At 46.8% G+C, this 14,325-nt stretch overlaps 1 protein-coding gene across 5 annotated transcripts in view; it reads left to right on the top strand.

Annotated features, from left to right (window-relative positions):
• Positions 1 to 14,325, top strand: part of gwl (serine/threonine-protein kinase greatwall) — a 64,772-nt gene that overhangs the window by 39,721 nt on the left and 10,726 nt on the right. For 4 of the 5 annotated variants that reach the window (XM_089542663.1, XM_089542660.1, XM_089542664.1 and 1 more), the window contains 3 exons: positions 1,282 to 1,452; positions 8,013 to 8,123; positions 13,359 to 13,472. In XM_089542663.1, coding sequence (XP_089398789.1) covers positions 1,282 to 1,452; positions 8,013 to 8,123; positions 13,359 to 13,472 — 396 coding nt within the window. Of the gene's footprint in view, positions 1 to 1,281; positions 1,453 to 8,012; positions 8,124 to 13,249; positions 13,473 to 14,325 lie in introns of all 5 variants that reach the window. The other variant, XR_016282786.1, reaches the window with a different exon arrangement.

Raw genomic sequence — 14,325 nt, 5'->3', positions numbered from 1 at the left:
GTGGTGCCGTATGATTGGTGCACTGGCAGTCACATGGTGTTGATGTCACGACTGTCTCAGTTGCACTCATCAATCGTGGGTGGTCCTTTCACCACTCCTGGCGCAGTGGTTAAGCGATGCGACACTGCCCCGGCAGGTGGGGCTTGTGAGATCTAGGTTTGCTCTTCCCGAGCAACCGCTCGTGACCAATCATTACTTCAACTGCCACCTGCCACGGTGAACAGTTTGCTCACAATACGGTGGGCAGGTTGTGTCACAAGGTGATGTGAAATCTCTTGACCAATTAAACGAAGTCTGACATTTTTTCCTGAGACGACAACTTAAGTGTATTGCTTTACTAAACTGCTTGAATGGCCCAAGTGCAACCTGCAGTAATAAATCAAAAAGCTCGACATGTGCCCTCTATGTGTGAGCCCAAGCCCGTACTGGCCCAGGCCTGGAGAAACGGCTCATTTTTCATCCTGGCCTGAGCCCATGCAGTGCTCCGTTCAGGATGATCCGCTTATGCGTCTTCCAGCTTGAGCCAGTTGCGTGTGCACCATTTTCATCTTACTATCAAAGGTGCAGTGAAGAGGAATCTGAACTCATCTTTTTGCTGCTGGAACTCGATCTATACGTTCCAAGCATTCTTAGAAACTGTGACTTATTGCCCTGTGTGGCCGATTTCCCTAATTAAATCGGATTAACGCCCGGCTCCCGCCTTTATTTTTTGAATTCTCCCTGTACGGTGGGCGGAGTCGACCAACGAGTGGAGTGCCTTTCAGCCAGCTCCGTGAAGGCTTTGCTTTCGCTTTATTTTGTTTTCTAGGTTTCCGTGGATAAATAGTTTCATCCGCGGATAATATAGCTGCAAAATAAGCCCGCAGAAATATAAATGTGCGCGGACTATGTGCTACTACGGGTTACTACGTATTACTCCGCCGATGGCAGAGGGGCAAGCTGCCACGGGACTGGCTGAAAGGCACTCCACGTGTTGGTCGACTCCGCTCACCGTACGGGGAGAATTAAAAAAAAAGGCGGGAGCCGGACGTTAATCCGATTTAATAAGGGAAATTGGCCACACAGGGCAATAAGTTGAAGTTTCTAAGAATGCTCGGAACGTGTAGATCGAGATCCTGCGGCAGAAAGGCGAGTTCAGATTCCTCTTCAGTGCACCTTTAAAAAGTACTGCAGCCCACAGTGAAGCAGGAGTGGATGCAGTGCACTTTGGCTTAAAAGGGAAGGTAGGGGAGTAAAGAAAAAACACGGGAGGTGAGAGCGACCTTGCTGTTATTGCTGCAGGAGGAGAGGTCAAGCGGCTGCACTTTGACCTGGGCTCCAGCCCACCCCTGCGTGGTGCTCTGCTCAGTAGCGCCACCTCTCCCCCTGATGCCGGGAGCCCCGAGTGGGCCGACAGCGGAGGGCCACACACCGACGAGGTCTTCGTGCCCAGGAGGACAAGCACCACTCCAGGTGGGCCTGTATGCCTCACTTGTGTGCAGCATGCTACGTTGCGGAAGGTGCACAACTGCTGTAGACTTCAATTTATTCACACTTTATAGGGGACCACAGATTTTTTAATTATCAGAAGTGCGCCTTAATACATGATCCAAGTCTAAGTGGGGTTTGCTTTATGGATCTCTATGCATACAAGTAGTATTTTGGAACTACATTCGAACCCGATTATACTGAGTTTGGTTAGATTGAATTATCCATTATATCAAATAATTTCTGGGTACTCTACAACACGAATGTGTAGCTAAATGTTTTAACTACATCGTACAAATTAGTCATCACATCCGATAGATGAACTTGGGGCAACACCGGGCAGCTCAGGCTCGACAGATCTCCGGAGGTTAGCTGTTCCCCATGGATATGCGGGAGCCGTGGTGTTGGGTAGTGCATGCAGACCAATGATGGCGCGGATTTTTCACGACACATGTGGCGGGCGCATTGCCAGCCCACCAAAATATCTGTTTTTAGTGCATTGCGCCACTTGTGCCCGCATTGTCATGCAATATGAACGTACGGTGCATCGTGCTGCCAGCAACATTTCCGGATGGTTTTCGTTGTATCTGTGTGCGTGATGGCAGCCTCGAAATGACAGACCTTCTATTTGCTGTGAGACTGGATTATCAAGCGAGTTGGAACGAGATAAGAAGAAATCTGGAGTCACCGCAGCATACAATATTCCGAGAAGCACACTGGGCACCATTTTGAAGAACAAGGCTGACGTTCAGGCTAAAGTCGAGAAGAGACCCAGCAGAAGAACCAAGTCTCTACGATGCTTGCTAAATGCGCCTTCAGTTCCAGTGACCTGCAGGTCTAATCCGAGAGCATGGATGACCAGCAAACTTTTTTCCAAGGGGCCCAAGGCTTCGGATGATGACCTGGTAGGCCATGATTGCAACGTGTGCCTCATCATAGACAGCAGCTGTGCCCACTACTGCAGTGGTAGTTTCAACACACTGCGCTTCGCTACCTGCCTCTGAACGCTATGTCTGTGCTCCAACCCTTGGACGAAGGTATAGCCCACGTGGTGAATATCGGTTGTAGGTACCATCTGGTTGATTCAATCAACCAAATGATCAGGCAGGCTTTCTTAAAGGATTTTCCACAGCAGATCATAATCAGCAGAATATAATCAACTCCTATATATAGCCTTCATTGATTACGAGAAAGCATATGACTCAGTCGAAACCTCGGCTGTCATGCAGGCATTGCAGAATCAGGATGTAGAAGAACGTTATGTGAAAGTACTGGAAGATATCTATAGCAACTGCACAACTACCAAAGTCCTCCATAAAGTCAGCAATAAAATTCCAATAAGGAAAGGTGTCAGGCAAGGAGACACGATGTCGCCTATACTATTCACAGCCTGTTTACAGGAGGTATTCATAGGCCTGAATTGGGAACACTTGGGGGTAAGAGTTAATGGAGAATACCTAAGTAATCTGCGATTCGCTGATGTATTTGCCTTGCTAAGTCACTCAGGACATGAACTGCAAAGCATGATCAATGAGTTACACAGGCAGAGCAGAACAGTGGGGCTGAAAATTAACATGCAGAAAACCAAAGTAATGTTTAACAGTCTAGCAAGGGAAAAGCAGTTCCCAGTTGGTAGCGAGGTGCTGGAAGTGGTGAGGGAATATGTCTACTTAGGGCAAATAGTGACCGCTAATCCGGATCATGAGAGGGAACTAACTAGAAGAATAAGAATGGGGTGGAGCGCATATGGCAGGTTCTCTCAGATCATGAATGGCAGTTTACCAATATCCCTGAAGAGAAAAGTATACAACAGCTGTATCTCACCGGTACTCACCTATGGGGCAGAAACGTGGAGGCTAACAGAGAGGGTTCACCTTAAGCTAAGGACAATGTAGCGAGCTATGGGAAGAAAAATGATAGGTGTAACGTTAAGAGATCGCAAGTTGGCGGAGTAGGTGAGGGAACAAACGCACATTAATGACATCCTAGTTGAAATCAAGAGGAAGAAATGGGCTTGGCCAGGGCATGTAATGCGAAGGCAAGATAACCACTGGTCCTCAAGGGTAACGGAGTGGATTCCAAGAGAAGGAAAGCAGGGGGCAGGGGGCGGCAGAAAGATAGGTGGGTAGCTGAAATTTAGAAGTTTGCGGGGACACGTTGGGTGCAGCTGGCAAAGGACAGGGTTAATTGTATAGACATGGGAGAGGCCATTGCCCTACAATGGGCTTAGTCAGGCTGATGATGATGATGAATGTCTGATTGATTGGCTCCTGCAGAACCTGAGGATTATAAGGGACCTAAAAATCAACCTCTTAAGTACCCTGTCTATGCTGAGTGGGTCGTGGAACGATGGCAAGATCGAAACTACAGAACTACTTCCGACATTCTTGTCTCTGCTTTTCCGGAGACAAGGGAGGAAATTCTTTGTCCGGTGAGCTCGACGAAGCCGTGGCGGGTCTTAATGACTTGTGGAACCAGTTGTCTGAATTTTCTGATGCCATTCATGATGGGGCAGCCGTAGGCAACTTTGTCTCTGTGCATGATGACGTTGAGATCGTGGATAAGTTTGTGGACAAAGGTATCATGCCGACGTTGCAGATAACGAGGACACCACCGATGCGAATTGTGACCATGACTTGAGAGAACCTGTATCTACATGCTTCGACGTGCTCCGTGCGCTCAGCATGGTTCATTGCTGTCATGTGTCGATAGAAAGCTGCTGTCTCGGCTGTTCAGAGTCCATCGATAATAGCGAAATACGCTCTGCCATCGGTGGAGTGATACGTAGTGATTTTTATTTCCGTCGGCCTAATATGCCGCTATGTAGCCCCTGACTGGATGTATTTATTCATGGAAACCTAGAAAATAAAAATTAGCTGAGGTTTAGTTTTGGTTGCCACGAATCTTTGCCACGAATCTTTGTAATGTTTGTTCATTCTTCGAAGGTGCTAACATATGTCTTTATCGGTTTGTTTGTGATCCAAGACGTGACCAGATTTATCTTGATTGATCGCATCTAGTCGGAGCCGATTCTAGGTTGTTCCAACTTTGCATGTCTATCTTGAAAGTTCACTATCAGCTTTAAATTGAGCACGACTGATAGCGGCGGGCGTTCTCTTCGACAACCGCCGAGCACGCTTGTTGCTACGTCGCCACCGAGTCATTCAGTTCTTTGCGGGCGCAAGATAGCCCAAATAAAGAGTTTTGTTTAGAAGCCATTTTCACTGTGTTCCTGCTCTCCAGGCCGCAGTTACCACTACATGACAAAATTCGATGTAGTATATGGTTCCCTGACTATGCATGCTTATTAAAGCTTTGGCCTGATCAAAGAAAGGTAGTTAAGAAATGTTACATTAGATGGAGAATTTCGAAGCTTATGGCTCAGGAAACATAGTTTCTTAAATGCTGCTGTACAGATGTTGTCAATATGTGTGTGCCAAGATAGATCACTTGTAATTGTAAAGCCTAAGTATTTGACAGTAATCACTTCCTTTAGCTCAGAATATCCGAGATTATAATTGTATTTTATGGGATTATTTTTATGGGTAATGCAGACGGAAACAGTTTTTTCCGGATTAAGAGCCGTGCCCCAACAGCTGCACCAGTTTACAAATGTTACTAAGGCTGGTATTGAGGCCACTTTGATGTTGAATGTTACCAATTTCACGAAATAATATGCAATCATCTGCGTACAATCTGATCTGGAAACCAGGATAAACTTAATCTACAATGTCATTAATATATAAGAGGAACAGTAATGGCCCCAGGATTCTTCCCTGGGGCACACCAGATGTGACGGGAAGGGAACCGGATTGTTTCCCGCCAAGAGCGATGTATCGCTGTCGGTTACTTAGGTAGTCACTTCTACAAGAAATAAAGATCTGTGCGAGACAAATTTGTTGTGATTTGGTTATAAGCCTTTTATGAGGAACTACATCAAAAGCTTTGCTGAAATCTAAAAAAATTGTATCAATCTGGCTGTTAATGTCGAGGACTGAGGCGAAGGACTCAACTACAGATACCAGTTAACGTCATAGTAGAGTATCCTTTCTGGAAGCCGGTTGGCAATTTGATGTAACTGAATTGTGCTCTAGAAACTCGTGGACGCGAGTGGCAATAACATGTTCCATTAGTTTTCAACAGGACGAAAGTAACAATATAGGACGATAGTTTTTTAATCTCAGGCGATCGCCTTGCTTAAAGGTGGGCATGACTAGTCTTGTCCATTCACCGGCACTTTCCCTATCGACAAAGACATGTGAAAGATAACTTGGACGAGGAACTTGGCAACTGATTTCACATATCTATAAAGAAACATGTTTGGGGTATTGTCAAGTTCAGAGGAAGTTTCAGCTTTCAGGTTCAGAAGGACAGAAAACACACCTTTATAAATTATGAAATTCACCTTAGAGGAATGAGCTTACATTGTGTTGAGCATGGATGGCTTCAAAATTGAAAAAACTGTGTGGAAGTAATTGTTGAAGTGGTGAGAAATGGCCCTTTGATCACTGATTATTTTATCTGCAACTACTACTTCGGGTAAGAGTTGCTTTATGCAGTCAAGCCCACTTATAACGGCCACAGTTGTAACGAATGCTCGCTTATTACGAACGAGGGTGGTGCTGCCGTCAAATTATGTATTAGAGCTATGGCATCATATCTCAGAAACAGTGAACAAGTGTGGTCACACAACTCGATTACAACGAATGAGGAGGCTTTGTAAAATCGTCCCTGGAGTGTGAAACCCTAGTTTGTCTCTGTAGCGGAGAGCGATGAACACCTCCGGGCCTCTGTGACACCCCCCCCCTCACCTTCTTTCTAAGAAGAGCAGTTACACGACCCCCTAAAAACAAAAAAAAAAGTATGTGTAGAATGCCAACAAAGTGTTTTGAGAGATGAAGCTCTTGAAAATGCACGCCTTGAAAGGTGGCGCCTAGCGCTGGTGAAAAGTGCAGCAAGCTTTGCGTTGTGGTATGGGGATGACAGGTGACTTGTTCGCCGAGTGGCTTGGAAAAAATAAAAAAATAAAAACAGGAACGTCCTCTTCATGCTGGACAGCTGTGCGGAGCACCACATGCTGCCTTCTCCAACTGTGGTGACCATGCTCTTCTGCCACCGAATGCGCCAAGCCAGACCTGCCACTTCACATTGGCGTAATTCACCCACTTGAGGTGCCTCATCACCAGTGCGTGCTCACAGGAATTGACTGACCATGTGCCAACGTCAGAGTTCGGCCAACTCTGTTCCCCGCAGTGGAATAAATTCACATGGGTGGAAATGGCTGCATAGCGATTAAGAATTGCTTCCGTAAGACAGAGTTTATAATCCCATTAATGATAGAGGGCGCTGCCGAGCACCATCATTATTGGATGCATGCATAGATGTGTGGCAACGCATTGCGATGCGCAGCTGGATCGACCTCATGTTGCCCGTGATGGCCGTGACATCAGGGTGCCATTCACTGACGGAAGTATTACTGCATTATAATTGCGAACTCTGCTCGACTGCCAGGAAAATGAGGAAGTCGATGACGAGGAGGCGCACCTACCATCAGCTACCATGGAGGCTTCTGCCGCGATTCATATCCAACAATTCTGCGCAAAAGCATTTTTGAGCAGGAAACAGTTTATGAATGCAATTTTTCTTATAATGTAAGATTTCAGTGTAACAATCAGTATATTCGCCGACCATGCGGTGGAAGTTAGTCTTGAATTATTTTGGTGTTAGCGTTTTTGCTGTCATCAAAGGCACTCGCCATTGGTTTTCTATGGCAGTCTTAACTGATCGATCGTGATCAATGGAAACACCTCGAAAGAATGATTTTGTTACACATTAGAAGAATGGAACATTACCTTAAATATTTCCATAACATTATCTTACAATTTTTTAATAATTCAAAATTTTTGTTCAAGGATGTGGCAGTGTGGCAGTGTTTCTGTAATTTTGACCTGCTCTTCCAGTAGGCTATAAACAATTTCCAAGTTGTCAGTCCTATTCTCTAGGATTTGAACAAGGTCTTTCAGAGACTCAAGCTGATCATGGCAGGAGACAACATTCGTTTCCAAGGGCAATATGGCATCTAATTTGCCTTCTGTATCATTCATTCGCTTCTCTTTTATCTCTTTGATGTCATCTGCAATATCTTTGAATTCTTTTGCAATCTGTGACATGTCGGGACCAGGGTTCACTTCCACACTTCCGGAAAGTAACAGTTTTCTGAGGAACACAGCAACTTAAAACAACTGAGAACAGAGGTAAAGGCATTGCAGCACAATTAAGAAGTGGTCATTAGAGTGTATACATTTTCCGTAATGTTTTCTCAGCTGTGGGATAAACAGAAGCGGTGTTAAATGGGTGCCGCTCCACCCAGTGGCCACACTGCGCTTCGGAAGGCAATATGTACTGGGGCAACATTTCGCACCAAATGTCGCCAGGATTCCGCGCGTTCTTCTTTCAAGGGGGATTTTTGATAATTTGTGAATTTAGCTGAGAACCGTTGTTGCGGTGGTGTTGCAACTGTGGTGTTGAGCAATGTTCCGGTGCAGGGTGCAGTGGCAGTGTGGAGCGGCGGAGTCCCAAGGTGTCACGAAGCCGCCGCCGCCTCCTGGGGACCCCGGACTACCTGGCCCCTGAGCTGCTCCAGGGACACAAGCATGGTCAGTCGCACCTCGTCCTCTGTCCCTCCTCTTCCGACGGCTGAGGAGGGTGATTTGGAATCGTGACACTACCCCTAGCTTGCCGAGTGAGAGCAGTGCAAACTTTGTTCTCAAGCTTTTTCAGGAATGGAAAGGGACTGATTTTAGTGTACTAACTACAGTGCTTCTTTCAAGCTTCTTTCCATTCGTTCTTTTCGTGGGCATCATACATACCGGGTGTTTCAGCGAACACTTTCAAAAATTTTCAGAAACAGGCTTTTTGGGGTAAAAATAATGCTTTTGTGGCATAGTATTACCAGTGCTGGCGGACACCAGAAAATCAGTGAATCGTCTTAAGTAGTAAGCTGGTTAACTAATTTTTAATAATTAACATTTTAACTAGTAGAGTTAGGCACCTACTTGCGATTAGAGATACGTAGCTGGTCGTTAGTAATAGCCATATCAGTTTTTAGAATTTTGGAAACACAAGTACCCTCGCCGCTGTGGCTCAACAAAGTTTGGCTGCATCGTACGAAAATACATGCGCTTTTGAAAACATGCAGGAAAAGCAACCCCTCCAATGCACGTAACTAGTCGAAAAAGCCCAATTTGGTCGAGCTACACCGCAAAGGGCAAACGCGTTTTTGGAATCCTAAAAACTGATATGGCTAGTACTAAAAACCGGCTAAAACTCTCTAATTGCAACCAGGTGCCTAACTCTGATAGTTAAAAAGTTACTTATTAGAAATTAGTTAAAGGGACCCTGAAAAGCTATTTGCCAAGGTTAGCAAAAGCCCACGAGAGATCGGTATTCCATCACTTGTCGCCGCACCGCAAAAATTGTTAAGCGAACTCCATCAACACCGAAGATATCGCCGATTAAAAATGATGTTCCTCCTCTCCCCCACATACCACCCTCAACTCATACACGCGGGGCTCGCTCCGAAAAAAAAAAAAGAAAAGACGGGCCGATGCTCCGCCCATGCATACGTCAGGCAATGGCGCTCTGCTTGTTTACTTCCGGTGGTCGCAGACACATGTGCGAAAGTGAGTGCGATTCACTGCGGTGCGCTGTTGCGAACGGCGTCGCCAACGTCCGATCGCAGCTCGTCGCCTGCGTGCAACTTGCTAGATGTCAACGACGAGCCGCGCGCGGCAGACGCAACGACGGGAAGCGGGAGCGAGCACGGAGAGCGGCAGCGTCGTGATGACGTACAGCGCGCTCCTCAGGGCGCTCGGGGCCGAGCCACACCGGGCCGGCCTGCCAGCCTTGACGCCGGCCGCCGGCGAGTGAAAAACGCGCTAGTATTGTTTGTCACGTTTATAGCAAGCCCTGGGATAGATGCATGTCAAAAATGCATCACTTCTGACGGTCGTTGACCAATACCGAGCTGATCGTACAAGTGATGAATGCGATACTAGCAAATTTTATCCCGTAGCCGCTTTGGCGCTGCTGCGGCGCTTCGCCTGCCGCCTGCTAGCTCCGTTGCTGAAGGCGTCGTGGAAATCGAATATATATTCTATTATGGGACGAGTTCGCAGTAAAGCGATGTGAAGAGTAGGCCTTTTGATATAGCGCAAGCGACTTCCGAAGCGCCGTCAACGATGCGAAACCATTAGGCCTAGCGACGACTAGGGCAGCCTGGGACCAGCGCGCAGTTCGTCGCCCGGCGTTGCCGCAGTCGGTGTCGTTGCCGAAAGATCCACTTTTTAACAGACATGTTGTCGTTGCTCGAATCTAGAAAGCATCATATCTGGTAGAATGGCTGTTTTATATTTCCTTGTGCGAATGTCAAGTACGCCGAGCATGCCGGCCGGCCGACCGGCCTGGATCAGGTCTGCCGGCGTCATAAAAAAATGAGCTAAAGAGTGTTCTTGACGTAAATAATAAACCCTAGGCCAAGAAATGTGAAAAATGTGTCATTTTTGAGGATCGCTGACCAATACTGAGCTGCTGGTAAAGGTAACAACTGTGATACGAGCAAATTTCTGGCCACAACCGCCTTGCAGCTGCCGCTGGCCTGACGTTGGGGTCCGGCTCGCCTGGCGCCCGCTCGCTTCGCGGCTGAAGGCGTCGCAGAAAGTGACCATACTATTACTTTATTGTGAGATGATGCTGTTGACTGTAAAGCGATGTGTAGAGTAAGCCTTTTATTATAGCTCAGGCGACTTCCGAAGCGCCGGCCGCTGCCTCTTCGACGCGAAACGAGCTATAGGCCTAGCGACGACCACGACAGCCAGGCAGCAGCAGAGCTCGTCGCTCGGAGAGCCCGCGAGCGGTGCCGTTGCCGAAAGCTCCCAACATAAGCAGGCATGCTTTGTCGCTGCTCGAGTATAGCTGGCAGTCTTTCTGATGACGATCGGTGCCGCGCCGTCCAAGTTTTCGCACATCTGTCTCCTGATTGCTGCTCGAACAGCATTCCGGAGCTCAAAGCGCGGCTGCGTGCAGCCACTGCTGAGATGGGCTTCGAGCCTTTCAGTACACGCCATACCGAGACCCACAGGGCGACGACAGCAGCGATATATATAATTCTAGTACACTATAGCAGCGACTCGTCGGCGCAGCTAGGAAACTCGCAAAGGCGGGCGCCGAGATTTGACGAAAACACATGCTTTTGTGAGCAGACGGATTTCCTTCTTTACCGGAAGTACCACATTAATTTCAAGAAATGCGCTGGATTCTTACCTCTGTATACGTATGTTTTTAAAAATAATAAACAATCAATAAAATAATATTTCAAGGAGCATCAGTGCTCAGTTTCAAATGAAATGTTGGAAAAATTGCGCGTGACGTCAATTGGCAGAGCCAATGAGAAGGGTCGCCCAGTCCATGGCCAAGGCTGCCCAGTTTACGTCAAGTGGTAGGGGCGGGTAAAAACGCGCGGTGAGGTGTCGCCCTGATCGGCTGTGAGCGGCAAGTTTGAAAAATTATTTGTAAATTATTGGTTCCACGCGCAGCTTTCTGAATCAGACTAGAATACTCGCAGAGACCACCGCTACAGAGTTGTTGCAATAAAATATGATTGAAGAAACCATTTCAGGGTCCCTTTAACCAACCTAATAGTCAAGATGATTGACCAGTTTTCTGGTGTCCTCCAGGCCATGCCGCAAAAGCCATAATTTTATCCTAAATAGCCTGTTTTTTTGAAAATTTTTAAAAGTATTCACTGAAACACCCGGTATATACGTGATGTGGTGGTCGACAACTGCAAGCATGGGCAGTTTGGCATCCTTGCATTTCTCTTGTTGCCAGACTGGTCGAGGATTGCAAAACTCCTCCGTGCACTTTGTTTCTTTGAGCAAGTGGAGGATGTTGTGAAACGTGAGCATGGGGGGATATATTTGGCACTATCCATGGAGTGTCTACATAGAAGTGAACATTGTGGATGCATTGAAAAAGCTAGCTATCCCAAAAATGAGCTTCTGTTGACCGTATCCCGTGCACTGCGTCCTCCATTCACACTGCCACGTGACAGGCTGTCTGCCCCTGGTGTTACATGTTTTGCCCAAGTCCATTTGTTCCGAAATTCTGCTGAAGATCGAAAGGATGTAAACAAAAAGTAAGTGGTTTGAGATTTAGGGCAACCTTTCTGTAATAAAGGTAATTTTTGCACATACATGCACACTGTTAAGCGAGGTTCTTTAAAGGGAAACTGCATAGGTTTTAGAAATCAACAAGCTTAAGAGGGTCGAATGTGTGAAACTTGCAGGTAAAGCATGCAAAGTCTTTTTGGGCTAGCACTTGAAATAGTGAAGTAATCGCCGATTAAAATCCGGATGCCCTTCAAGCTTCTCCGCAGCGCACAATGCCAAGTTGGGGGCGCATGATGACGTCATCGAAGGTATCGGTACATTTCCAATGCAGAAATGCCTGCTTTGAAGGAGAAAACCAATGCCACCGAAAGCAAACAATGCTGAGAGTTGTTTGGCAGCATCTAACGAGCCAGGGCAGGGTGCGGCTGACGACAGCGGTAATTTGAAATCATACCTTCCGTGACATCACGCTGAATTCCCTGCACAATTTCCCTGCACTCCTCCGGTGCATTGAGGAGAAGCAAAAAATTCAATCGTTGATTATGTCACTATTTTAAATGCTAGTGCAAAAACAATTGGCATGCTTTACCTACAGCCTATATAGATTTGAATCCTTGAATATCGCAAAAGTTTCAAAAAAGTGCTGCAGTTGCCCTTTAATGCAAGAAAATATATCAATATTTGTTAATGCTATAGATAAGTAATGTTTCGCTTTAGGCGGCATGTGAGTTTGATGTCACTGAAAAACAGTGAGAGTGCCTTTTTCCTTGCAGTACACAAAGCTTTCTGTGGATTCCACTCGCCATTTCTCTTCAGCAATGTTATGTTTTCCTACATAAGGGCCAGGGCTACACAGTTCCACACCACGTGGCCTGCCGACATAGTCCTACATTGCCTTCACACCAAAGTGCCACATTGGAGCAGTGGGACACTGTCCTTGAGGACCAGTTTGCCTTTTAGACCAAGCCTGTGCTGTCTCCATGGGGGCCCTGGACTCAGTCCGGAGTGACCCTACTGCTCCCATCGACAAGCCTTTTCAATAGAGTTCATTCTTCTTACGTTTTCCACTTAAAAAGTTTATGCAGGCTTTAAGAAGGACAGTTAATCTGGTTTGGAACGAAAAATGCCAGTGGTATACTTGTTCAAAATTACAAAATTACAATGTACAAAATTTCATACGAAATGTCATTGAAACACTGAGATTTGTTCAGTGGGTAGTTTTTGAATGTTTGCAAGACACTAGGAAAGAGAAAATTATTCTGGCTGGCAAATCCTGTCTGCACGAAAATGGTGGAGGATGTACGGGAACGCAAGCATAGCAGGGGACGGCAGAAAGTTAGGTGGGTGGATGAGATTGAGAAATTTGCGGGAATACGATGGCCGCAACTGACCAAGGACAGGGTTAACTGGAGGGACATGGGAGAGGCTTTTGCCCTGCAGTAGGCGTAGTCGGGCTGATGATGATGATGATGATGTACGAGAAGGCTCGCTTTTTTGAGAGATTCGTTTACTGCATTTGCTAGCGGACGTAGAAAAACATCCTATTCGGAGTGCAGCTTGTCTGAAGCTATTGCACACTGTAAGAGCAAGCTCTGAATTTGCAATGTTCACAGCTTCCTCACTCAGGTGGCAGCCCTGCCAACTACTATGCATCAGCGGCAGCTTAAGTGATGAGGGCAGCCACTGTTTGGCCAGAGAAGTGGACAATGCTTGTGCCTGCAGGTGCGCCTGTGGACTGGTGGGCACTGGGCGTGTGCCTGTACGAGTTCATGGTGGGGCTGCCCCCTTTCTGCGACCAGAGTCTGGAGGCTGTCTTCGCCAACATCCTGCGTGGAGGTAGGCCACGCCACACAGCACCTCTTGCCTATTCATTCACTGTTCTCTCTCTCTCTCTCTCTCGGAGCTTGACAGTGTATGCTTCGGTTGTACTATGGGGGACAAAAGTTTGTGGAATGAGAGTTCTAGGAACAACGTCTATTGTAGCTCCACCTCGTTACCCAGTCACCTGATATTGTTAGCAGAGGAAGGAGCATTTAGACCTTTAATACCTTCATACAATATGGGAGAGAGACATGGGAGACATGGGAGAGGTGTTTGCCCTGCAGTGGGTGTAGTCAGGCTGGTGATGATGATGACAATATCGGGCGAGTGAGTGGTGATGTAGAGCTACAGAAAACGTTTTTCTAAGAACTTGCGTCCCGCAAACTTTTGTCCCCTTCTTGCTCTTCTGGAACACCTCAGCATTATTAGCAAAGTGCAAATGCGTTGAAATTGTACCCCAGGTGAGTACATCGCTGTGCTGGTTATGCATGGAGCCACGTGCTCTTCTAACTGGTTTACGGGCTACTTGATTGCCTTTGAACACACAGAGGTGGGTCAGTCAGTCTGTCTGGATGGACCTAGCCCAAAAGGGACTGGTAGCCTTTCCAATGGGGGGCACGCCAAATGAATGGGAAGGTGTGCACTTTCCTCCCCCCCCCCCCCCCCCCCTTTATTCATTCCTTCCTCCAATAGGCTTTAACAAGGGGTGCAAGCTTTGTCGCATACACTGCCCTGGTTCCCAAAAGACATGAACTGGAGGGCACTGAAAAACTTTTCCCATGACCTGCACCAAATTACTGAACATAAATGAAATATTTAAGCTAGAGCTTGCAACCCACAGCTACAATGAAATTACCCAGCGAAAATG

The sequence above is a fragment of the Amblyomma mixtum genome, chromosome 5, assembly GCF_055824585.1.
Source record: "Amblyomma mixtum isolate Tamu chromosome 5, ASM5582458v1, whole genome shotgun sequence".
Lineage (NCBI taxonomy): Eukaryota > Metazoa > Arthropoda > Arachnida > Ixodida > Ixodidae > Amblyomma > Amblyomma mixtum.
Note: the sequence above shows the minus strand (reverse complement) of the source record. Positions and strands in the feature narration are given on the sequence as shown.